The sequence below is a fragment of the Macrosteles quadrilineatus genome, unplaced genomic scaffold (genome assembly GCF_028750875.1).
Source record: "Macrosteles quadrilineatus isolate MER2022 unplaced genomic scaffold, UCM_ALF_1.0 Scaffold_2__2_contigs__length_208266976, whole genome shotgun sequence".
Lineage (NCBI taxonomy): Eukaryota > Metazoa > Arthropoda > Insecta > Hemiptera > Cicadellidae > Macrosteles > Macrosteles quadrilineatus.
Window position 1 is genome coordinate 20,210,025 of NW_026542595.1, and position 26,117 is coordinate 20,236,141.

A 26,117-nucleotide genomic window follows, 5' to 3' on the forward strand; every position below is an offset into this window, starting at 1 on the left:
CTTTTGCAGTTTTTATTTGCTTTGGGCGTTTTGTGTGGTCTTTATTTCAAGCTCGTTCACTAGTTCCAAAGTGTTAGGTGGATGTATTCTACTATACTTAATAGATTAAAATTTAATTGTGATATGTGGATAAATCAATTTATTTATTTATTGATAAAATATCACACTTTCTTAATTCCAATTAAATATTTGATTATAAATTCTTACAACAAAACATTTACAACATGACGGGTTTGATTACGCAAATTTGTATTTAAGTTATTCTCATCGGCGTTTTAAATTTGATTAGATAGGAAATTGACACATATCTACAGGACATCTTTTTTATCATTCAAATTCACTAACCACTAAAATATCACGATAAATATTAGGATACGAGTCCCTGTCTAATATCTCAGATTCTTAGCGAAGCAGTTAAATTAATGATCAGTCGCGCTTCACCTCTAACAACACGAATTCGAGGCGAGCGGGGAGCGGATGTGCAGTTCCGGCAAGTCACGTGGGCGCGGGTAGCATGGCTCAGCTGTCGGCTGTCTGTACATTGCGTCGTAACAGCAGACAGCACTATGTTTTCATTGCCCGCCACATCGTGGCAGCACCTACTGGTCGGTGACGTCAGCGCTATGATCGCCCCTTCCCGCCAGAGTGTGCTGATTGCTTGTTCACATCCAAATGCATGGGGCTTTCAATCTAGTAGTGTTATATCGTCAATGCCTATACCCTGGTCGAGATGGACAAGTAAGAGTTGTTGACACTACAACACCAAAAGGTACTTTTCGGCATCCGATGACAAAAATTGCCATTCTACCTGAGGAGGGGAAAGATGTTAACGACTAATTTCATATATATGTATGACCATTGATTAATCCTTATATTTCTGTTGTATGATTTATTTGTGAAGATAAATTACCACATGTTTTAATAATGTTAAATAATGAGTAAATAAATAGTGATGGAAATGTTGTACTGAAATTGACTATTCTTATTAGCGAATTTCCCTATAGGGAAGTAGCTATTACCGTAGGTCTCATGGTAAGACCTAAGCCCGGGACCGATTTACTTTTTCATTTTGATGTCCCCAGAGGCCAAAAACACCATTCGTTCAAATTTTTATATATCTATATATAGATATATATATATATATATATATATATATATATATATATATATGTGTGTGTCCATCCGCACGATAACTTGAGTAATTTTTGTCCGATTTTGATAAAATTTGGTGTGAAGGTGTAAGGCGGGATAAACTTGAATGAGTTCGCGAACCAGCATGATCGGACTATGGGAACGGGGGTTTATGGGGGGTTTTATGGGGGGTTTTATGGGGTAAAAATGGGTTTTTCGCATTTTTGACCCTAAAAACACAAAATTTCACAATTTCTTTTTAAACCATTTTGTAGAGCTTAAAAAAACAAATAATTTAGTATGTTGAAGCGTTATTATGCGCCTAATTGTTACGGAGAAAATAAAAAAAAATTGTAATTTTAAAATTTCCATGTTATTCTTATGGAGAATAAAGTCAACTGTTGTAGTTTGCTTGTTTATGAACATATTTTGATCAAATTTGGAAAATTCATTAATTTCTTACTAAACCACAGTACCTTTAAACATTTTACATAAAAACAACTCTTTTACCCTCCCTGTTGCAGCAAACCTAAGTACTCATTAAACTAATTCTGTTTAAATAGGGAATAAATGTGATATTTTTAAGGAGACATTTTAGTCTAAATCCAATCAGGCAAATGGAAATTCGCTAAGTCTGCAGGTTTGCTGCGGCGGGAGTATTTTGACTTTGATAATTGACAATTTAATAAATGGTTACATAAAAACTAGATTTATTATTCTAAGTCATCTGAGAGAAATAAAACTGATGGTATCACACGATACATTATTTCACCATTTTTATAGTACAGGGCACTGACTAATAGATTATGTTAGAAGTTAATAGATTATGTCAAATTGTTTCCAAAATAACAATCAATAGATTTTGATGTTTTCAGCACAACATTATAAATTTGATTATTAGTAGTGTCAAACAATTAGTTTTTTAACTAATATAATTTATTTAAAAATACAGTCAATAATAAACTAAAATAATACAAACCCTTCAAACAAATGGCCATCAATTCTGCTAAGATGGCACATGAAATTTCTGCTACTTGTCTCAAAGATGTGTTAAAGCTGTTAAGTTCTTCTGGTACAGACCTGACAGTGTACATGCCATAATACTCTACAAAATGTGCAACAGTTGGCTGGGCCAATGCAAAGTTATGGAAAGAGAGAACCATAGCTTCAATTTTCATAAAATCATTGTTCCTGTAACGAAACCCATCAAATTTGTTTAATTCTGATATTGATGGTACCTTGTACTCAACTTCCTCAAATTTTGCTGAAACAAAAAGAAAAAATTTAAAATTCATTGAGTATAACAGAAGCAAGCAAATATGAAATATTACAGTCAGAATGGATTGAAATAAAATTAAAAATAACTAAATAAACCAATAATACAAACTTGATAAGAAATAAACATAAACAAACGGGAAATAACTGTATAAGAATAAGAATAAGAATAAGAAAGTGTATTGCCGTTGACCAGGTTGTATACAGGAATAGGCATTGTCAAATTACAAACAAAATATCAACAAGTATGTTATATCTATAGCTAACAAAGATTGAAAATTCCTAACTTACAGTGTGAATGATTCCATTGTAATTTTATGTTTCAAAAAGTCCTTGACTGAATAGAACGGATTTGCTACAAGCCAGTTGTACTAAGCTAACTAAGCTGGGCTCAACACCATATAGCCTACACAACTCATGGATAGCTGGCTCAGTGTTGGCCATGCGGTCTAGCTTCCCCCACTCATGACTGGTAGAAGCCCCTGCAGCTTATACACTCACCATTATAAAACGTACCTTTTCGCTGTTGCGTGTATGTTGAAATATATAGAAATAATATATTCTATATATTATTATATATATTTCTATATATATATTCTATATATATTCTATATATATATTCTATATATATATTCTATATATATTCTATATATTCTAACGCATGTAAAACTCTTTTTACTATTCAAAAGCTTTATGTCTGTTTTTTAAATAAGCCAATTATAACTAATACTAATATTCGGGTAGTTTATTAAAAAAGCGAGTTGAGTTGGTTTTGAAGGAGTCGCCCATTTTAGCCAGTCTATAAGGTTTTACTTTACTCGTCAATGAATACAGTTTTAACAAGGGTTTATCCATAGGAACTTACCTGCTAACATTATGCACACGAGAGCAACACATTGAAGCCGATCCGGGTCAATTGAATGATTGTCCATAAACATATCAAGTAAAAAAACTCCAAGATGGACTGTTTTGTGACTAAGTTTGATTTGTTCACAAACATGGATGAGCCACTCTATCAACTGCCTTCGACATTTGAGCTGAAATAAAAACACATGCATACCAAGAGTAGCAAAACCAATTTCAATAATGAAAACAAATTATCCTATTCCTAGTATTCTAGTAGGCCTGAAGGCTACGATTATACTAGGACGCTGGCGAAATGGGGGCGAGTAGACAAGGGATGCCAGTATTGGATGCTAAAAAAACCACCGAATGCTCCATTTTAAGCATCCCAGCTGGGACGCTGAAATTCACGTGTCCAGTGACTTTTTGTCTCCCGGGATGCATTTCGGACTCCAGCCTCCTAGTATAATCTTAGCCTATAGTTCAGGCCGCTTAGAAAGTGACCTCCTCTAGCATTGGTTAGGAGGTCGCTTTCTAAGCGGCCGAACTATAATAGCAGTACAAACTACAGTAGATAACGAGGCCAGTCCGGATAACGGGTTTTCCGGTTAAACCGACGTTCCCAAAAACTCTATAAAACGGACTGTTTACTGTGATATTCGACTTAAATTTATGAGAGCATTGTATTTACACACGTGATCACTGGTCTCAAATATTTCCCACGAGAACAGTCGTTTCAGTACTGCCCACTATCTCCCTGGCACACTTGTTCAAAGGTCGGATATCTCTGTAACATGAACTGGCGGCAACAGACTGAATTGGGTCATGACTGCTGTGAATTGTATTAGGCGTATTGGATAAAATTTCAATCAATTCGTGGTTGTTTAAATCCAGTAAACAACAATTGGAATTTTGTCTGATTGGCGATGGTTCGTGGTTGTTTGCGATCAGCAAACAACAATCGGGATTTTGTCTACTCGGTGTGACATTGTGACATTATGACATTGTGACATGATCGTTCGTAGCATTTATGTCAATTGATTGCTCTAAATTCCTTCTTTCCATTCGAACACGTCTGGCTGTCGTATTATATTCGGGCCCAAATTGTCGCGGCATTTTCTCGCTAGGTAACAATTACAATTGACGTTAAATAGATCTCTGTTTTACGAAAAATAATACTTCACGACGACGAACGACAATTGACAGTGATTCACAACACAATACACAATAACAATAACAATAAAACTTTCTAACAATTCAAACAACTTCAGTGAATCACACAGAATCAAACAATACCAGGAAATCACGCGATGATATCGTTTATTTGTAAAGAAAAATAAAAATATTTATTTGTAAAGAAAAATAAAAAGGCTCCGACTTATATATTTAAATATATATAACTCTCCTTGCAATACTCTCAATGATTAATTCTTTACAAATCTTGGTTGCCCCTGGGTTGGAAGAACAAGAGAACAATAATAAACAACAGAGCGTTGGCAGTGGAAGTTTGATGTTGATAAATATTGAGTGGGCCCTGTAGAATAAAATTATTTCCAGAGATCCTTAGGGGACGTCCCTGGTACTGTTTGAAGTTCTTCCAGATTTGGAAACAAACTTAAATATACACTGACTCTACTTTGCGCACTACCACACTAATGTTTAGTGTTGCATTTAAATGTGAATCTTTTGTAGTGGCTTCTTATATATAATAAATACCAAACTCTTTTGAATGAATTTGTTCTACCAAGAATGAAATACCAAGGTTATTGGAAACTCTGAAAATATATAACAATTTGATTTATTGCGCTGTACTACATAAATAAAAAGTACACTGGTTTCTTTATGTAATTAAAATATTTCGACAAACATTTGAAAGTAGATAAGATATTAACGATCTCTTTGAAACCTTGAATGCCATCGCTATTGATATCTTTATTTTACTAAAAATTACAGAAACAACCCCTTGAAAGGAGAAGCGTTTGACACGGTTACAATTTGATCACGGCAATGGCAATGGAGTGTGAATTAATCTAATTTTGAGATGACCAGTACTACTAATCCTTCTCGTTGGCCAACGAATATTAATTGAAGATCATAATCTCGTAGTCCAACTTGTTAGACAGTATAACTGTTTGTAACTCAGTAAAACGTGTTGAAAGATTATTTATTATTTATGGCTAAACAGTACTATGGCGGTTTATCTATTGTAAAACACACACGACCCCATGTGACACTGTCCCACCTCCTCGAACCTGCTATCTATACCTCAACTTCCAGTTAAAAATTTTCTAGACTATAACAGTTTTTGCGCCTCCCTAAGCCCTGCGGCCCAATGCTCCGCAATTGGTTGCATTGGCGTTAGTTAGGCAACTGTGCGGGAGAGTTGGAAGGTCTGGATTAAACAAGTATTCTGACTATGTACTAATTCTACACTGAACTAACAAGGTTCTCAATATTATCAGCCAACTTTTATAGATTGCATTCATCAGGTCTATTAAACTTCACCTTAAACTGATTCTAATTTTTTCAAACCAAGTATTTATTAGTGTCTGGTCTTCCAATCAGGGTGTCTAGTTTATTTCCATTATAAAATTCAAGACTAATTCCAGACTTTTCAAGACTAATTCCAAATTTTTCAAGACTAGTTTTTCAACAATTAGTGGGTGTTGATACCAAAACGTATCGATTCTCAATTCTTGGTACTGATACAAATTTTTATAGCTTAACCAAATTTTCTAAATAATACTACACCAACCCCTGCCTTTGTCATAAAGTAGTATTATGATAATGTTGTGTTTTCAAGTAAAGAAATAATGCAGCAATAAAAAATTCTAACTAGCAAATTTGGTTTTTTTATCATGAAATCTTCCACGTACCGTACGTTTAGACATCATCATTGACTGCAGCGGTTACAGAAACGTGATCGTCGTCGTACGCGATCACGGCAAAATCATGAATATTTCCCGCGGCCGAGCATATATCATCGTCGTCTCCCGCGGTCACGGAAACGTCATCGTCGTCGTCCGCGATCGCGACAAAATCAAGAACAATTCCCGCGGCCGAGCAGATATCATCGTCGTCTCCCGCGGTCACGGAAACGTCATCGTCGTCTCCCGCGGTCACGGAAACATCATCGTCATCTCCCGCGGTCACGGAAACATAATCGTCATCTCCCGCGGTCACGGAAACGTCATCGTCATCTCCCGCGGTCACGGCAAAATCATGAACATTTCCCGCGCCTGTGTAGACATCATCGTCGTCTCCCGCGGTCACAGAAACGTCATCGTCATCTCCCGCGGTCACGGAAACGTCATCACCATCGTCCGCGATAGCGACAAAATAATGAAAATTCCTTGCGGCCGTGTAGACATCATCATTGACTCCCACGGCCACGGAAACGTCATCGTCGTCCCCAGCGGTCACGGAAACGTAATCGTCGTCGTCCGCGATCGCGATAAAATCATGAACAATTCCCGCGGCCAAGCAAGATATCATCGTCGTCTCCCGCGGTCACGGAAAGGTCATCGTCGTCTCCCGCGGTCACGGAAACGTCATCGTCATCTCCCGCGGTCACGGAAACGTCATCGTCGTCGTCCGAGATCGCGGACAATTCATGAACATTTCCTGCGGCTGTTTAGACATCACCGTCATCTCTCGTGGTCACGGAAACGTTATCGTCATCGTCCGCGATCACGGCAAAATCATGAACATTTCCCGCGCCTGTGTAGACATCATCGTCGTCTCCCGCGGTCACAGAAACGTCATCGTCATCTCCCGCGGTCACGGAAACGTCATCACCGTCGTCCGCGATAGCGACAAAATAATGAAAATTCCTTGCGGCCGTGTAGACATCATCATTGACTCCCACGGCCACGGAAACGTCATCGGCGTCTCCCGCGGTCACGGTAACGTCATCGTCGTCCCCAGCGGTCACGGAAACGTAATCGTCGTCGTCCGCGATCGCGATAAAATCATGAACAATTCCCGCGGCCGAGCAGATATCATCATTGACTCCCACGGCCACGGAAACGTCATCGGCGTCTCCCGCGGTCACGGAAACGTCATTGTCATCTCCTGCGGTCACGGAAACGTCATCGTTGACTCTCGTGGTCACGGAAACGTCATCGTCATCTCCTGCGGTCACGGAAACGTCATCGTTGACTCTCGTGGTCACGGAAACGTTATCGTCGTATCCCGCGGTCTCGGTAACGTCATCGTCGTCCCCAGCGGTCACGGAAACGTTATCGTCGTCCCCAGCGGTCACGGAAACGTAATCGTCGTCGTCCGCGATCGCGATAAAATCATGAACAATTCCCGCGGCCGTGTAGACATCATCATTGACTCCCACGGCCACGGAAACGTCATCGGCGTCTCCCGCGGTCACGGAAACGTCATCGTCATCTCCCGCGGTCACGGAAACGTCATCGTCGTCGTCCACTATCGCGGCAAAATCGTGAATATTTCCCGAAGCCGTGTAGACATCATCATCGGCTTTCGCGGTTACGTAAACGTAAACGCAAGACGACGATCGCGGCAAAATCATGAAAATTCCCGACTTTGAAATCAAATTTAAGACTAAATCCCGACTTTTCAAGACCATTTTTAAATTCAATACTAATTCCCGACTTTCCCGATTTTCCCGACTACTAGACACCCTGTCCAATGTTTTTTTCTAAACAATTAAAAATGTAAGCCTAAATTACAAGGTACTATCAAAAGTGACACAATTCTCTAACAGTTCCATTTGCTTTTGGTTTAGGAATAGCACATTGTGAGAGATATGATCTGAATAAGCTACAGAATATGAAATGTACCTGTGGTGAAGCATGATTGTATTTTCGCCGTTGTATTTCCTTGCTTTTCCAATGTTCTTCTATTTCCCTGGCGTATTGGGAGAAAATTGTCTGATCAGCATCACTTCTAACTGACATCTGGAAAAGTACATTCTTTTATTAATAGCAGCCAGCAGCATCACTTCGTGACTTCAAGATCCGTGGTATATTTGAATTAATTTACAACTTTATATTGCTCTGAGTCTTCACAAAATCCTATCAAAACACTGTAGCATGGTTTGATTTCAAATAGAAATTTGAAAAGTTATTTTCTCAAATTTCTATTTGAAATTTTTAGCGAATTTCCCTATAGGGAAGTAGCTATTACCGTAGGTGGCACGGTAAGATCTAGACCCGGGACTGATTTACTTTTTCATTTTGATGTCCCCAGAGGCCAAAAACACCATTCGTTCAAATTTTTATAATTGTATATGTACGTCCTTGAACGCGATAACATGAATTAATTTTTGTCCGATTTTGATGAAGGTTTAAAGGTGTAAAGCGGGATAAACTTGAATGAGTTCAAAAAACCAGCATGATCAGACCATGGGAACGGGGCTTTACGGGGGGTTTTATGGGGTAAAAATTGGTTTTTCTCACTTTATACCCTCAAAACAAAAATCTTCCCAATTTCTCTTTAGACCTTTTTAAAGAGCTTAAAAAACTAGTAATTTAGTATATAAAATTATTTTTGTTCGGTTATTGGTAAGGGATAAAATTTAAAAAATTGTAAATTTAAAATTTCCATGTTATTCTTATGGAGAAGATTGTAAAATGTTGTAGTTTGCTTGTTTATATATATATTTTGATCACAATTGGCAAATTTTTTTTTATATTAAGCTATCAACATTTTACTAAAAAACACACACTTTATTAGTTTTCTTATGGCAGAAAACCTAGGTACTCGTTAAACCTAATGTTATTTATAATATACTAGCAGAGTACCCGTCCTTCGTACGGGGTTGGCATATAAGTTTAAATTGCTTATAGCAGTTATACTCAAGCTTTTCGTTTGCAATGGGGGAGGACAAAGTTTGATAAAATTTGCTTCTTTAAATTGACAGTATACTATGGTATTACACATCTACCATAGCCATAATGTTCTACCTCTTCACCTAAACAATAAAGAAAAATAAAGTATTACAAATTTAAAAAATCACAAATGTTTCATGACATTAAGAACATAAACATAACTGTAAACAATCCTACTTTGACAGTTCTCATTGCGTATCGCAGTCGTTTGTTGCTGCTTAGTTCAAATTAGCTGTTTACATAAATGCAAAATAAATATAGTGCTGCACCCTGTTGGGAAATCTTATAACTTTTTAATGCTTTTGTATATCATAGAACCAACTTTTTTAGTTGAAACAGCTGACTAAATTCTTTAATTTCCTTTAAATATGAATATTCATAAGGTTAACATGGGGAACTACAGAGCCACTGTGGCGGAGCCCGAAGGGATTTTTGAGATAAGAATATGCCTATATGTTACTCGGGAATGTGAGTTATCATCATGCCAAATTTCAGCCCAATCCATCCAGTGGCTTATGCGTGATTGACCCTTAAACACACAAACAAACAAACAAACACACATCCTACTAATGTTATAAATGAGAAAGTTTGGATGTATGGATGTATTTTTGTGACAAGTAAACGCAAAAAATACTGGTTGGATTGGGCTGAAATTTGGCATGATGATAGCTCACATCAGTGGCGTAACAGAAGGGCCCGCAGGGCCCGCAATGCGAGGGGGCCCGGGAGCTGAGGGGGCCCACGAATTGGTGAGTGGGATACGGTGAGCAGACATGCCCGTGAGACGAGTGGGGCCGAAAAATTGGAGTTCATTCTTATTTAAATGTATTATCATTCATTCAATAATTGTATTGAACAAGTAATAACATTGGTGTTATTAATATTATGTTGTTATCAGTAATCGTTTAATTTCGTTAGGCCTCTTCTTCAGTGATAACGAACTAGGGTAACAAATTTAACGTGTTATAACGTGGGTCTTTGATTATTATGCAATCTTACTTTCGTCGCCAAGAAATACTTTACTTCTCGGTGATTTTGTACACTGCTTAATGTCGTCTGCAAACATTCTGTTACTTTGGAGCCTGGAATCATGAACGTTGGGGCTTTTAATATTGTATCGTATCATTTTACATTTTAGTTTTGTCATGATATTGATTGCATTTTGTTAAATACGATATATACTGCTACTCTAATGACTGTGTTTGTTAGCCCGTATCTTATTTTACCTCCCAATTAACCAACGCTAAAGACATTTGTTGTAAGATAAACTCTTACAACATAATAAAACGCTTGAAATTCATACAAAGATAAAATAAAATATACCCCCGCCGCAGAAAACCTGCATACTAAGCGAATTTCCATTTGTCTGAGTTGATTTTTAATTAAATCTATTTAAATAACATAAGATTGAGTACCTAGGTTTGCTGCTACAAGGAAACTAATAAAACATATTTTTTTAGTAAAATGTACATAGCTTAGTATAAAATAAATAAATTTGCCAAGTTTGATCAAAATATATTCATAAACAAGCAAACAACAACATTTTACAATATTCTCCGGATAAAGAATAACATGGGAATTTTAAATTTACAATTTTTTGAATTTTCTCCGTTACCAATAATCGTACAAAAACACTTTAATATACTAAATTATTTGTTTTTTTAAGCTCTTTAAAAAGATCTAGAGAGAAATTGGGAAATTTTGTATTGAGAGGGTCAAAAATGAGAAAAACCATTTTTTACTTTATAAAACCCTCCGTAAAACCCCGTTCCCATGGTCCGATCATGCTGGTTCGCGAACTCATTCAAGTTTATCCGGCGTTACACCCTTAAACCAAATTTCATCAAAATCGGACAAAAATTACTCAAGTTATCACGTTCACGGACGTATATATATATATATATATATATAAATCTATATACAGGGTGTTCATTTGAACACTTTCCATATCTATTGTGTCCAAAGGTAAGGCTTTTAACTCTTGTTAGTTCTCATTTCCCCCTAATTTGGACATGCCAAATCCAATCAAATTATTTTCAATTTTGAAAAATGCCCCCATAGGGCCTAATTTGGGGGGTAGGGGTGCTTTTTGAGAAATTTTCAAATGTAAACATGGGTTGTATGATACACCAATTCAAAGGTCTAATCACCCTGATGATTTTGGTGCAAAAAAAATTTATTATCTTTAACTGTATTTACAGGTTAGGTCAAAACGTTTTAAAAAAGGACTTTGAAGTTGATTCTTTAGGATGCACCATACTACGGAGAAGATTGTATTCTTTCAAACTGTTCATCTACGGTCCTCAATTGTCCATCTAACTCACGTGATCGTCCAGACGCTAGCACAGTTACCCGTTACGGAAGGTCCATCAAGATACCGAGGCGGTACCATAAATAAAACATGTAGTAGATTTCTCATCCTTATGGAACAGCTGAAGACAATTTTATTGTTAGTTCATGTACGGTTTATGTAGAGGTTGTGTTTTGTTTACAATTTGTTTCCCGTTATTACAGCCAATTAAAACCTCGTTTAACCAAATAATACGATCTAATCATAAACAATAACTTGTCCCCTAGTTATATAACCAAACAGTAAAGCACAAATCAAGAAATTAACCCTAAAATAATGGAAACAAAGTTTCATCGACACTAGCGCCTTTGTGTTACGGACATGAACTAGACATGAAAAACGTGCTTCAAAATTTACAATGGGATGAGAAGTCTACTTGTGTTGGTTAGTCTATGGCGGTACCGAGCTTCATGAAGATGTAGACATCTTGAGGCGGGATTTTGTATTAAGTCTGTTCTTTTAGTCATATGATTTATTTGTGTTAAAATATCTTTTGTTGACAGATGATTTTTGTAAACATGTTTTTGTAAACATTGGTTTAGTTTGGAAATAGAGTTTGTTGAAACAAGATGTGTGTTTAATATTCTTAAATTAGAAATAGAACATGGTACCTTATTACCCTAACTACTGAATGGAAAAGGGCCAAATTTCTTTCCAAGCTTATTCTTGAGCTACTCTTTAAGATAAGTTGTAGTAAGGGCATTTTACATGTTATTTTCTAATTTTAAAAAATATCTCAAATTTGAAGAATAAAAGAAAGCTGAAAACTCAAAATTCTTAAATAGCAAGGTATAACAAATTTCATACCACGTGAAAGGTCCTTTTTTAACAAACATTTTATGTATTTAAGTTTTCTTTCTATCTCTTACCGTTTAAAAATTGCAGTAGAAAAACATAATTTTCTATGCTGAAATTGTAACTAGTCTATTCTATATATAATTAAAAAATCTTTGTACAACTAAATCTAGAGTTCTACTGGACCGATTTTATTAATTAATGGGTCGTTGGAAAGCTTAAGTCGTGTAGATTTGCAAATAATTAAAGTAATGAAAGTTTGTTTTTGTTATGATTTATGGTGATAAATTAAAGAAAACGTGTTTTCCATAAGAAATACATTGAAAACGGTGTTTTTCACACTTTTTATTTTGGCGCGACTTTTAGCTGCCATTTTTTTATATTTCCAAGAAGTGCATGGTATCAATTTGTAGGAAATTTTATTCTCTTTCAGAATATCACCTTCCACTTTAGTTGATTTCCTCACCATTTAAAAGTTATTTTCAAAAAAGCTAAGCAACCTCCGAATTTATAGTAATGAGAAAATATTGAGTTTGGGATATTTTTGTTAAACTTTGTACAACTAAATCTAGACTTCTGCTGGACCGATTTTGTTAACTAATGGGTCATTAGAAAGCCTAACCCATGTATATTTGCAAATAATTATAAAATCGTGATTTTATTAAATATTTGTGGTGAAAAATTAAAAATAACAAAAATACATTAAAAACTGGGTTTTTCAAGTTTCTGTTTTCAAGATTCTATTTGTAGCCAGCTTTTGGCTGCCTTTATTAAGTATTTTCAAGAATTGCATAGTAGTTATTTGTAGTAAATTGTATTCTCTTTCAGAATATTACATTCATTTTGGTCGATTTCCCCTCCATTTAAAAGATATTGGCAATAATCTAAGTGATCTCCAAATTTATAGTGGTGAGAAAATACTGAATTAGATATATTTTTGTTAAACTTTGTACAACTAAATCTAGACTTCTACCGGACCGATTTGGTTACTTAATAGGTCGTTGGAAAGCCTAATTTGTGTAGATTTGCAAATAATTATAAAAGTTTGATTTTATTAGTTATTTAAGGTAAAAAAATAAAAAATAAAAATAATACATTTAAAACTCCTTTTATTTCAGGTTTATATTTTCAATTTTATATTTGTAGCCAACTTTAGGCTGCCTTTATTGAGTATATTCGAGAAATTCTTAATAGTAATTTGTAGGAAATTTTATTCTCTTTCAGAATATGACCTTCCTTTTTGGTCGATTTCCTCGCCGTTTCAAAGTTATTTGCAAAAACGTTAAGCAGCCTCCAGGTTTATAGTAGTGAGAAAATACTGAATTAAAGATGTTGTTGTTAAATTTTGTACAATTAAATCTACAGTTCTACTGAACCGATTTTATTAATTAATAGGTCATTGGATAGCCTAATTTGTGAATATTTGCAAATAATTATGAATGTACTGTTGAGGTTGCAAGCAAGATCATTTGGCTATAAATCGATGATAAATAACTCCATTTTTTGAACAATTTGTGTTGGTCGTGATTTAGCTGCGTGCTTTAATGAAATGGAAGCTGGTATTTCAATGAGGGTTCTTAGGTCAAAAAAATAGAATAACGTAATTAGAATTAAGTAAATGTATCTAAAACTAAATTCCAAATCCAAGATATAATCAAATTTATATTTTCTGATTGAGCGATACAGTATCTTGAACTTAACTGATTAAAACTATCAATATCTCAAGTGAAAGCCTTTGAAGTATTTTAAGACCAAGACGTATGAAATAACTTAAATAAAAATAGAGTTACGTATCATTGATTGCAGATAGGTTACTAAAACTATTGTATTTATTGTTGATTCGTGATTCAGCAGTGTGCTTTAGGTAGTCCGATCTTAATAATCAATAGCTCAAATGAAAGCTGGTATTTCACTTAAGATGTTTAGACCAAAATGTATAATGTAATTAGAACTGCTGGAATACATCTTTAATTGAAGAGAAAACAAATTCTTTCGTCTATTAATACATTAGATAAATTAATGATGACGCTTGATGACAAATATGTGCTTGCATAGCATTATTTTAAGACCAAAATTATGAAAATCGGGCAGGTAGAAGAGCCCTCCTGTAAACCATCGCCCGCTTGCGAAACATTGAACTCGGAAAAACCAAAATTTAACTCCCATAAGAAATGTACAGGGAGGCAGTTTGAGCATAGCTCGAATTATACGTCAAAATGAATGCCGATGCTTGATGGTAAATCTGCGCAACGTCCATACCTTTAGTTTAAGGCCAATATTGTGAAAATCGGTCGGGTAGAAGAGCTAAACCGCCTGGGAAAAGAAAAACCAATTATTTTTATAGATGGCAATAATTGGTTTACCAGTATGCATAATCTAATCATACGAAACATGTGTTAATAATTCAACAGCTTATTGGTATATTGTTATCTAATTAATTTTTCTTTGATTAAATGTTGTTGTTAACAATTTGTATTTGTGTTTAAAGTGTGTTCCTTATGATAAATGTGTGATTCTAATGTTATGTGCTTAAACTGTACCATTAATATAAGTGAGTAAAGTGGTGTATGGATTTCATAACCATTACTTTACTAGAGAACGTTGTATTTAACCACAACGGGCACTGTTGCTAGTTTTATAATAAAACAGCCAAAATTCGTCTCTAGACACATTAAATGGTGCATTAACTGAAGTAAACAATTCATAATTATTGATAGACAGATAGAAAAACAAGTTACTACGTTTTACTTTTCGAAAAACAAGTCTTATACCTGATGAGAAAACCCCAAACGTGGGCCGCTTTCTGTAGTACCATTGACTTGTCAATGGTAGTACCTACTAATTTCAAAAGTACTATTTTCAGTAGTACCTAATCAAATATGGTGTACACTTAAAAAAATAGACTCTTTTACTTATTGGGCAGAACAAAAGTGTTCCAGGAAAACTTCAAAGTCTTTAACAATAAATATCCAGGTAAGACCTCTTGAGTCATATAGCTGTAAATGATTTAGTTAGGAAGTTTTCTGAAACTGGCTCAGTTACCAATGAGAAAAGAACAGGATGAAGGGTCCAAGATGAACTGACACAAGAAAAATTAGTTGATCAATTTGTTGAATACTACTACATCGTTGAGCAAAGTGCAATGTGTTTTATTAGAAAACTAGTTAAAATTTTACCATAGAAAATTATGTTTTTCTACTGCAATTTTTAAACGGTAAGAGATACAAAGAAAACTTAAATACGTAAAATGTTTGTTAAAAAAGGACTTTTCACAAGTTGTTATACCTTGCTATTTAAGAATTTTGAGTTTTCAGCTTTCTTTTATTCTTCAAATTTGAGATTTTTTAAAATTAGAAAATACAGTAGACCCCCCCTTAACCGACCCTAATGGGACCGGACCTAGGTCGGATGATTCAAAAGGTCGGATAAAACGGGCAATCCCTAAAATCATAACATAATAAAGTGCTATTCATTTGGAATTATATAATCATTATTTTGAAGTCATACTTGCATTATTTATAAAATAAACTACTCTTATCTCCTTTTTCATATTGATAGAAATGTCACAAATAAACACAAAACACGGTTAAATCAAATAGGCCTACTTTCAGTAGAATATATTATAATACTAGGCAAGAGTCAATAAAATTCCTATTTCAATAACTTTACTACTGTAATGTAATAATTAATGCTTTCCAAATACATCGTAATACAGTACAGAACCTTTTGTCGTCATTAAAGATACAAGCGACCATTTTGTTACAAGACAGGACGTTTATTTATAGCCTCTCACTGGAGGCTCGAGGCAAAAAAACTATCTTGACCTTGGAGTTGTTAACACCCCTTTCCTGCCCTCCCTACAAGTTGTGTTGTTTGTTTACTCCGGCGATAAGATAATCAGTAATCAGTTCTCAAAATCGTAACGCACTTTATGATGTTATAAATTTGCCGCACAGATAACAAATCAGATCAGATGTGCTCGAGCTACGTACGATGATGACAAACTGACAATAGGCTATGCTATATTTTTTGTGATCTTCACAAGATAACTTATTGTTAGTCATATCCTGTGGAGATAAGCGTATGGTTCAGTTCTCATTGCCCAGCGTGGGAGCGGAAATGCCGAGATTCCTAGAAAGCGGCGGTTAAACCGAGCTGCTCTCAAAGCAAGGTCGGTTAAAACAAACTGTATTATTTTACGATCAAAGGCGGATAATCCGATTATCGGTTAATACGAGGTCGGTTAAGAGGGGGTCTACTGTAACATGGAAAATGCCCTTACTACAACTTATCTTAAAGAGTAGCTCAAGAATAAGCTTGGAAAGAAATTTGGCCCTCTTCCATTCAGTAGTTAGGGTAATGAGGTACTTAACTTCAAAGTCCTTTTTTAAAACATTTTGACCTACCCTGTAAATAATGTTAAAGATAATTAAATTTTTTTGCACCAAAATCATCGGGGTGATTAGACCTTTAAATTGATGTATCATACAACCCATGTTTACATTTGAAAATTTCTCAAAAAGCAAACCTACCCCCCAAATTGGGCCCTTTGGGGGCATTTTTAAAAATTGAAAATAATTTTATTGGATTTGGCATGTCCAAATTAGGGGGAAATGAGAACTAACAAGTGTTAAAAGCCTTACCTTTGCACACAACAGATATGGAAAGTTTTTAAATGAACACCCTGTATATATATTACATACATATATACAAATTTTAACGAATGGTGTTTTTAGCCTCTGGGGACATCAAAATGAAAAAGTAAATCGATCCCGGGTCTAGATCTTACCGTGCCACCTACGGTAATAGCTACTTCCCTATAGGGAAATTCGCTAAAAATTTCAAATAGAAATTTGAGAAAATAACAATAGGCAATAGGCTATTTTAGCCTATGATAAAAGTATGTCAATCTATTAAATTCAGCTTAGTGTATGAGTTAATTATAACCAAAGAGTTAAACTAACCTAATAAATTAATTCTTTCTCATCCTTTCACTCATATTTGGGTTAAAATACGCACATAGTGGCGTCCCCATTTTAAATAATTGATTGATTGACTTTAATACTTTACTTTGAAATGGTGGCTATACCAAAGTAGGTACATTTTAAGCCAAGAATTAATGAAGATGAGTGTAGGATGAGTGGCCCAACCTTTTAGTTTTCAATGGGACTGAGGCCGATATATTCCTTAGACACAGATGTTAATTTTAACTAATAGCCAATACAGAAAAGGCAACCAAGGGGGTTAATAGGGGAATTCGAACCACGTCTTTGCCTTGTAATTAACGAATTAGTCCAATTATCAGAGTAACATACCAATTATCAGGATAACATGTGTGATAAATTAAATGTAAAATTTTTAACCTCCTTGATGTAAACATTCTGATAGACGGATGGAAAATAAGGTTTTTTATTTGATTTCAAAACTATTTACAAACACTAATATTGATATAATGATGTAGTGATGCACGACTGAAATACTTAACACACCCTTTTATAACCAACCCAAACCGGTAATTTAATATTTTAATTTTTAATTCAATATTTTTTCATAATTTATTTACCACTCTTTTTATGATTAATCTGTTTGATCATTGTATCGGTGTTCCAAAAATAACTCTGGGGGGGGGGGAGGGCTTTTGATTATGTTGTATCGGTGGTCTAAAAAAAACTCATAAGAGGGGGGCCCAAAAAATAGGTTTGCAGGGGGGCCCGTAAAAATTTGTTACGCCACTGGCTCACATTCCCGATTAACATATAGGCATATTCTTATTTCAAAAATCCTTTAGGGCTCCGCCCCAGTGGCTCTGCAGTTCCCCATGTTAACCTTATGAGTATTCATATTTAAAGGGAATTAAAGAATTTAGCCAGCTGATTCAACTAAAAGAGTTGGTTCTATGATATGCAAAAGCATTTCAAAGTTATAAGATTTACCTACAGGGTGCATCACTATTATTTTTTCATTATTTATGAAAACAGCTTATTTGAAATAAGCAGAAACAGTGGCGCGGTGCGGGGGGGCCCGCAAGCTAGGGGGGCCCGTGAGCATTGACCGGGATTTCGGTAACTTAAATTTTACCGGCACACGGGCCCGCAATAGTGTGACAGGCTCAGCCACACAGGTCCCCTATCATAAAAATATTTATATGAGGATTCAAATACGTTTTTTATTATGAAAATTTGTTCAAACCTATAGTTCAAGTAGTTTACAACAACTAAACTAACACTATTACTTGACCGATCGATATAGATTATCTACCAACCTAAGTAAAAGAATTGTCATCAGTCATGCGGTTGCATTAACTTTCCTCGTGGATTGTGTGAAGGTGCAGTCAAAATTGGTTGCATAATAATATAGGGCCGTATTTATAACCAATGTGGCCTCTGGCCTAGGAAGATAAAACATTAATGTTAATCCTCCTAACCCCCAGCGGGTGACACCATAGAGGATCCTCTATGCTGCTTCGACTAAATAAACTTGACAATTTAGTTACGACCAAATCGGCAAATTACCCTAGGTGGCTAGGCACTAGCTAATAAATAATTCTATTCTTTCATTGATGCTAAAGAAGGATTTTTATTTCATTTCATGTCTTACTATTAGGAGGCTGCCCTTTAGATTTTTTTACTTCGCACTTTAGATGTGTTTACATCGAGTCAGGTAAAAAATCTTACTTACAGAAGGGCCTCAGGCCAAATCAGATCGGTTCAAAATCGGGTTGCTTTGGAAACGGTTGATTTTTATAATAGGCCTATATAATGTTGATTTTCGAGCCTAGCAGAGCCTGGACTACAAGCTTGAGAGATCAAGCACAAAGTCAGAAAATCAAGCTCGAGCCGATTTTCTCAGTATTCAATACAATAATGCACAATTAAAAGTAAAAGCTCTTATATTCGTGAGGATCAAGCTCGCGTTATTGAAAGATTAGGCCTACGCTTTTGCCGCAATTGCGGATATCGACGAGAACATTTCCCCGCGGGTGACGATGACGATGTCTCTGCGGCGGCAGATGTTCAATATTTTGCCGCGATTGCGGAAGACGATAATGACGTTTCTTTTTTAGTGATAGGAGAGATATATCTAGGATTTAGCCGCGATTACGGAAAAATGACCGTCACTACTGACGGGTCGCGGGGAGATATTAGGCCGTGATTATAGATTGAGCCATGAACGCGGGAGACGATGATGCTGCTATCTAATGAATGATGCCATAGGTTTGGTTGCATTTGCAATCACGGTAAACTATGATAATGTTTCTTCCATGACTTATAACTACAGGAAGTATTTATGATTTTGCCTCGATCATGGAAGCCGATAATGACGCCTCTGGAGATGCCTTGTCAAGTTGCAAAATTACAAGTTTAGGCGGTAATACATGGGAAATGGTTTTAAAGATCATTGGGAGAGGGGGGCCCGGCGAACAAACTTGCGGGGGGGCCCGCGGGTTCTTATCGCCGCCACTGAGCAGAAATGCCACAGACCTAGTTGTCTTGGTGGGTTACCGATGCAGAAAAGGAGGTCTGTATAAGCTGAAGGTTCAAAATGTAAAACCAAGCGAGCCTATCCAAGTAAACTTACTAAGCAATAATGACAATCTTCTACAGGTGTATCATGAGCAGATGGGGCATCAAAACACGAAACATGTGAAAGCGACCATTGAGAGAGAGCTGGGAATAAAACTAACAGGAGATAAAGAGTTATGTGAAGGCTGCGTCTATGGAAAGAGTCACAGGTTGAAATTTGGCACTAGAGAACGAGCCACAACACCTGGGGAACGAATTCATACGGATGTGTGCGGACCTTTCCAGTCTTCAATGTCAGGCTACAAGTACTATGTTTTGTTTAAAGATGACTATTCCAGGTATCAAAATGTTCACTTCATGAAGGAGAAATCGGAAGTTTCTGAAAAACTGAAACTATTTCTGGCAGCAGCTAAAACTACTGGACATGTAGTTAAAGAAATGGTGAGTGACAATGGCGGAGAGTTTGATAACGGCGTAGTTAAGAGCATGTTGCAGAACAGAGGAATCAAGCACACCCTGACGATGCCCTACACACCGGAGCAGAACGGTTGCAGTGAGAAAGAAAATCTAACAATCGTGGAAACAGCTTGTGCTGTGATGCACTGCCATGAGTCCCTTCCACAAGGCTTATGGGCAGAGCTGATCAACTGTGCTGCTTACATCCTCAATCGCACCGGCCCTTCTTCAGAAGCTGACAAAACCCCGTACCGTACGAACTATGGCTTGGAAAAAGACCCAGTATCAAGCATCTAAGGATAATCGGAAGCGTCTGTTATCCGCATGTACCAAAACAAAAGAAGAAAAGATGCAGAAGAAAGCACAGAAAGGAATACTCGTTGGGTACGATGAATGTGGCTATCGTATCTGGGTCAAAGAAACTAACACACTGGTGAGATCGAGAGATGTGATTTTCAACAAAGAGCCCTTATTACAGAGAAAAGAATATCGAATCCCTTTGCCAAGTGAAACAAGTCAAGAAAACGACTGCCGAGGCTTAGAATACGACGTTGAAGATAACGTGGGGCAAGAACCGGAAGAAAATGAAGACGAGGAGGATGCTGACCTACCTGAGAGATCGAACATTTATGATCTACGAAACAGATCAGAAATCAATGTTCCGAAGAGGTTCGACGACTACATCATGACTGCAGTTACTAATGTTCAAGAACTGAATTAGCCTGAGTCATACACGGAGGCAATGAGAAGTGAAAAGGCTTCCTACCGGAAAGAAACGAAGGAAAGTGAAATGAAGTCGCACAAGGAAAACCAAACTTGGACCCTGGAGAAACTGCCTGCAGGAAAGAAATGTATAACATGCAAGTGGTTATACTACAAAGTAAAAACTAATCCTGACGGCTCAGTTGTCAGGTTTAAAGCAAGGTTGGTGGTTAGAGGTTTCTCGCAGAACAAAGGAGTGGACTTCAACCAGACTTTCAGCCCAGTAGCAAGACTCAGCACAATCAGGTCTCTACTGAGTGTAGCAGCTGTGGAACATTTGAGTTTAACACAATTTGATGTATCAACCGCATTCTTATACGGCCAAGTCGATGAAGTTATTTACATGACGCAGCCTGAAGGATACAAGGATGGTACAGATCGTGTGTGCAGGCTGAACAAGAGTCTCTACGGTTTGAAACAGGCACCTCGCTGTTGGAGTACCAGATTCAACAAATTCATGGAACTTGAAGGATTCAAGAAAGTAATGCTGATCCGTGTCTGTTCATAAAAGAAGATGGAAAAAGTAAACTGATTGTAGCGCTGTACGTAGATGACGGGCTTATAGCGACAAACAACACGGGAATGCTTCAGAACTTCATGGATCATCTGACGAAGGAGTTCAAAATCACATCCAAACCAGCATCTTCCTATTTAGGCCTAGAAATAGAACAGAAAAGTGACGGAAATGTTAGAATATCGCAGAAAACGTATACAAAGAAAATTCTTGAACGCTTTCAGATGAGTGACTGTAAACCAGCTCCAACACCCATCGTGAAAGAGAACGAAACGCAACCAGCAGGGAAAGCAGAGAGCTCAAGAGACAAGTTTTCATACACTGAAGCTGTAGGTGCTGTGATGTACCTGATGACAGCAACAAGGCCAGACATAGCCTATGCTGTGAGTAAAGCATCGCGTAATCTTGAAAACTTGTCTCACGAAGACTTCATAAGGGTGAAGAGGATACTGTGATACCTGAAAGGAACGATCGACTACAGAATAGAATACCAGTCCAAAGAAAACAACCATGTTTTGGAGTGCTTCAGCGATGCTGACCATGCTGGAGACTCATCGACCGGACATTCTACAACAGGAGTAGTCTGCAGTTTTGGAGGAGGAGTAATCGCCTGGCTTAGTCAGAAACAATCGAATGTGGCAATCTCAAGCACTGAAGCCGAAATTGTTGCAGCCAGTGAAGCCTGTCGTGAAATCGTTTGGCTGAAACGACTTTTGGAAGAGATAACTACACTGAAAAGTGTGCCAGTTCTCAACATCGACAACGAAGCAACAACACGGTTAGCTGAAAACCCTGAAAACCACAGAAGAACAAAGCAGGGTGAAGTGGGGTAAGTGTAACCACACTTTGGCATAGCTCAGCTTTGACCTCAAATTGCCATCTTGTTATACATGATATAGTTCTCAAAATTTTCATGCATAAACTTTGACTAATGGGCTTTAAAACATAATATGCATTGTAATTAAAAAATAAAATCTTTTTTTGATAAAAAAATGACTAAAAATTTTGCGTTTTGTGCCAGGGTTCGGGGCAAGTGTAACCCCTGCCTGTTAAAAATATATAAAACATTGAAAAAGAGACATGGGGCAAGTGGCCAGATTCCAAATCTTTTGCTGATTCCAAAACTTTTTAACTTATTAAAATATCTTAATTTTTACTCAAGTTACGAACTTTTTCGTGAACCTCTTCTCGCGTTTTGTGAAAAACACAAAACATGCAATTACGGAAAGATTACTGTTAAAACATAAAAAACACAACATTAAATGGTACTTATATAGTTTTTAATGTTGTTTAACATGTGTAGAATAAATCTCACAGTAATATTGTTTTTTTTTATTTACATTTGGGCAAGACAATCCTAAATTATAAAATGGGGTAAGTTTAACGTAAAAGTTATATAGCCTCATCACTTAAGCAGTTCACTCACAAACAATTATGTTTTTCTTCTCAGACCAACTTAAAACTCAGTAAAAATATGTGTAAAATTTTACCTTATCTTTTAAATTCCTATAATTTTATATTTAGGCCTACAACAAAGTTTTTTTTTTCTTTACTGGATATTATATGAATTACACCCTGGTTACACTTGCCCCGAATCCAAAAAGCCACTTGCCCCGACTGCAAAATTTCAGGGGTAAGTGTAACCACACTTGTAAAATCTAAACAATAGGAAATAGCACAGATCTGAAATTATATTCAGATTCTACATGCAAAAATTAGTTTGTAAACCAAAAACTGTCAAATTTACATTAAAAATGTGAGTATGAAAAATTGTTAAAGTTTGAGGTCGGCACTTGCCGATGGAGTGGAAATGTAAGCCTTTTTTTTAAACATTCTAAAACTATTACTTGCACATATTTTATATGCATTCAAGGCTAAATATAACAAAGGAAGGTCCAAATAACAGGATATGATAGTATTTAGGTCCAAAATTATCTTATCAGTTGAGTGATAAGCCATGGTTACACTAGCCCCCCAGTTAGGCCTACTCTTACCCCACTTCACCCCATATCAAAATTAGACATTTCTTCATCAGGGAGCTTGTAGTGGAAGGGCAAGTCAAGGTTAACCATGTACCAGCTGAGTTCCAACTGGCAGACTGTATGACCAAACCTCTCCACAAGCCAAGACTAAAGACTTTGTGGCAAGCTATGGGACTTAACTAGTGACTTTAAAAATTCTTTAAATGAGGGAAAGTGTTAAGATATGTAATTATCTGTCATTTCAATAATTTTGCTCTATGTTTTTTTTACAGCTGTGCTATTATTACTAATGCAGCTTTGTCATATAAACAAATAATATGAGTTTGTTTGATGTGAACATAACAAAAATGTCTAAATACAATTATTCTTTCCTGTATCAACAGTAGTTATTTTCTTTAATTTCAACAATATTTTACCAACTTATTGATAATAGTAGGCCTACTAAGTAATTGTGGAAATTGGAAATTTTTCAATTAAGTTAATTTATTTTTGGAAAAAAAGTTAAATTAAAATTTTACTTTATAAGTTATTTTGACAAAAACTTTTTTCATATGACCCATATTGTGTTGTATATTAACAGAAATAGCATAGAAAATACTGCAAAATGGCGCCTTTCCCAGCTCTCTATCTCATTTAGGACAGCTGTTAGAGCGATTTCAAACAAACATGGCTACCGATTTTTCACGTTTTTACGAAAGGTAACATAGCCATATTTTTAAAACCGTTTGAAAAAAAAAATTAATTTGGTATTTTTCTTTGTTTTAGTAAGTTACCCTCAGTGAGCACCAAATTTCAGCAAAATCTAAGATGGTGAGGTAAAATTGTTATCATAAGTGTGTTGATTTGACATGGAATGACCCCTCTTTCGTTAATACGACAAAGTTTTATAGTAAAATAACCAATAAAATCCATAATTAACTATCAACTCAATGTGAGATTAATAACCGACCTTGCTCTCATCTTAAATCTACACTGATAGACTGAGTAAGTTTAAAACGAGTCCGAACCAAGTCTGTCTGACTTCTGACTCGAGTAAAGACAAGATTCATTTCCAGAATTCACAGCAGAGCTTCAGTGCTATACAGGTCAGAATCGAGTCCAGTAATCACGTAGTTGCGGTATCAAGTCGAATTGACTCGAGTCAGGAGGGTACTCGACTCATCACATCACTACAAACCAGTTTCATTACCGTAAAGTTGTAACAGTTGTCATCAGCTGATCCATAACCCAAAGTTTATCTTTCACATATGCTACTTAGACCTGACTTCCCTAAATGAGTTATTGAGTTATTAAGTTATACTGTAACTTAGGTTAAAAAAGAGAGTAGGCTGACTCATGTTTTTTTTTTATGAGGAAATTACGGGTACAGTTTCTTAACTGGGCGATTGAAACTAACTTATCGATTCGATTAACTTAGTAGGCCTTCATGCAATTTTTTCACCATCAGCAAGTTTGGTTGGCTAGGTTAGGTTATGATAAATTAATTTTATAATAGATATTTTCAAAAATATTGATTATTAATCAATATTTCCAATTCGATAGTTTTAATCCATATTATTTTTTGAATTAGTTACCGCCTTTGGTCTTGCAGGATGAAGTTATAATTCTCTAATATATTTCACCACATGTGTGGCATCTTCAGGGAGTCTTGAAGTTCTATTTAGGCCTACATATTTACACAGTTTATACACGTATCACAAGATTGGCACGTTTACGTCACGGCGGCTTCGCGAAAGCCCGCGCTCGCGTTTGCGAAGCCGCCGTGACGTAAACGTGCCGATCTTGTGGTACGTGTATAATCTGTGTAAATATGTAAATAGAACTTCAAGACTCCCTGAAGATGCCACACATGTGGTGAAATATATTGGAGAATTATAACTTCATCCTGCAAGACCAAAGGCTTAAGTTAAGTTAAGGTAACTAATTCAAAAAATAAATAGGCTATTCTAGTTCTTGCCACTGGGAAAATACATAATATCATCAATCCATATTAGCAAGCCTAGCCCAGTTAAGAAACTTTACCCGAATTTACTTCTAGACGGATCTAAGTAACTTATATTTATAATCGGCCTAATTGCTATCAATGTCTTACCAAAAATAACTTAAGTCAAAAAGTGTTACCTATAGGCCTAGACCCTATGCCTAGGTTGGGAGATTAAGAAATTTCGTAAACTCTTAATTTAGGCTGGTAAGTAGAATTACGTTTTTCTACTGGAGCCTTGCTTACGCTAGGCCTATTATTTTTCCTAATGAAAGTAATATCTTTGTTTACTCAACTAACCTTTGCTTCAACGATTGTATCCAAACAATCAAAATACTGTACTGCTACTGCTTTCCCTGCTGTCCACTCACTTCCCTAACCTTGCTTCTATTACTATTACAACTTACTTTCATGGATTAGATAAGCAGGTTATTTTGCAATTTGCTGCATGTTTTGTTTGTTTACAAACAGAGAATGAGAATACAGAAATCGTCGAATTAAACCAAAATGGATCGGAAGAAAGAAGAAGAAATTAAGAATATAGAAGGAAGTTGTGTTGTAGTCGAGTACAAAACCATAGATAAAACATACTCCCTTAGGTCTATGACAAAACTTAGCGTTAAGCGGTTGGGTGTGGGGTT

The 26,117-nt window shown here is 36.1% G+C and overlaps 1 protein-coding gene across 1 annotated transcript; it reads right to left on the minus strand.

The window, feature by feature from the left end:
* Positions 1-714: 714 nt before the first annotated feature.
* LOC128983984 (cyclin-J-like) lies at positions 715-25,929 on the minus strand. The gene is made up of 5 exons (XM_054403265.1): positions 25,777-25,929; positions 8,064-8,180; positions 3,272-3,443; positions 2,107-2,395; positions 715-754 (listed from the first exon to the last, which is right to left on the minus strand). The coding sequence occupies exons 2-5, from the start codon at positions 8,178-8,180 to the stop codon at positions 715-717; spliced, it is 618 nt and encodes a 205-aa protein (XP_054259240.1). The 5' UTR covers positions 25,777-25,929.
* Between the last annotated feature and the right edge of the window lie 188 nt (positions 25,930-26,117).

Coding starts and splice junctions, on each gene's coding strand:
- LOC128983984 (XM_054403265.1), bottom strand. CDS start 8,180: ATGTCAGTTAGAAGTGATGCTGATCAGACAATTTTCTCCCAATACGCC. Junction 3,444..8,063: donor ACAATCATGCTTCACCACAG/GTACATTTCATA, acceptor TTTTTATTTCAG/CTCAAATGTCGAAGGCAGTT. Junction 755..2,106: donor GCCATTTGTTTGAAGGGTTT/GTATTATTTTAG, acceptor TTGGTGTTGTAG/TGTCAACAACTCTTACTTGT.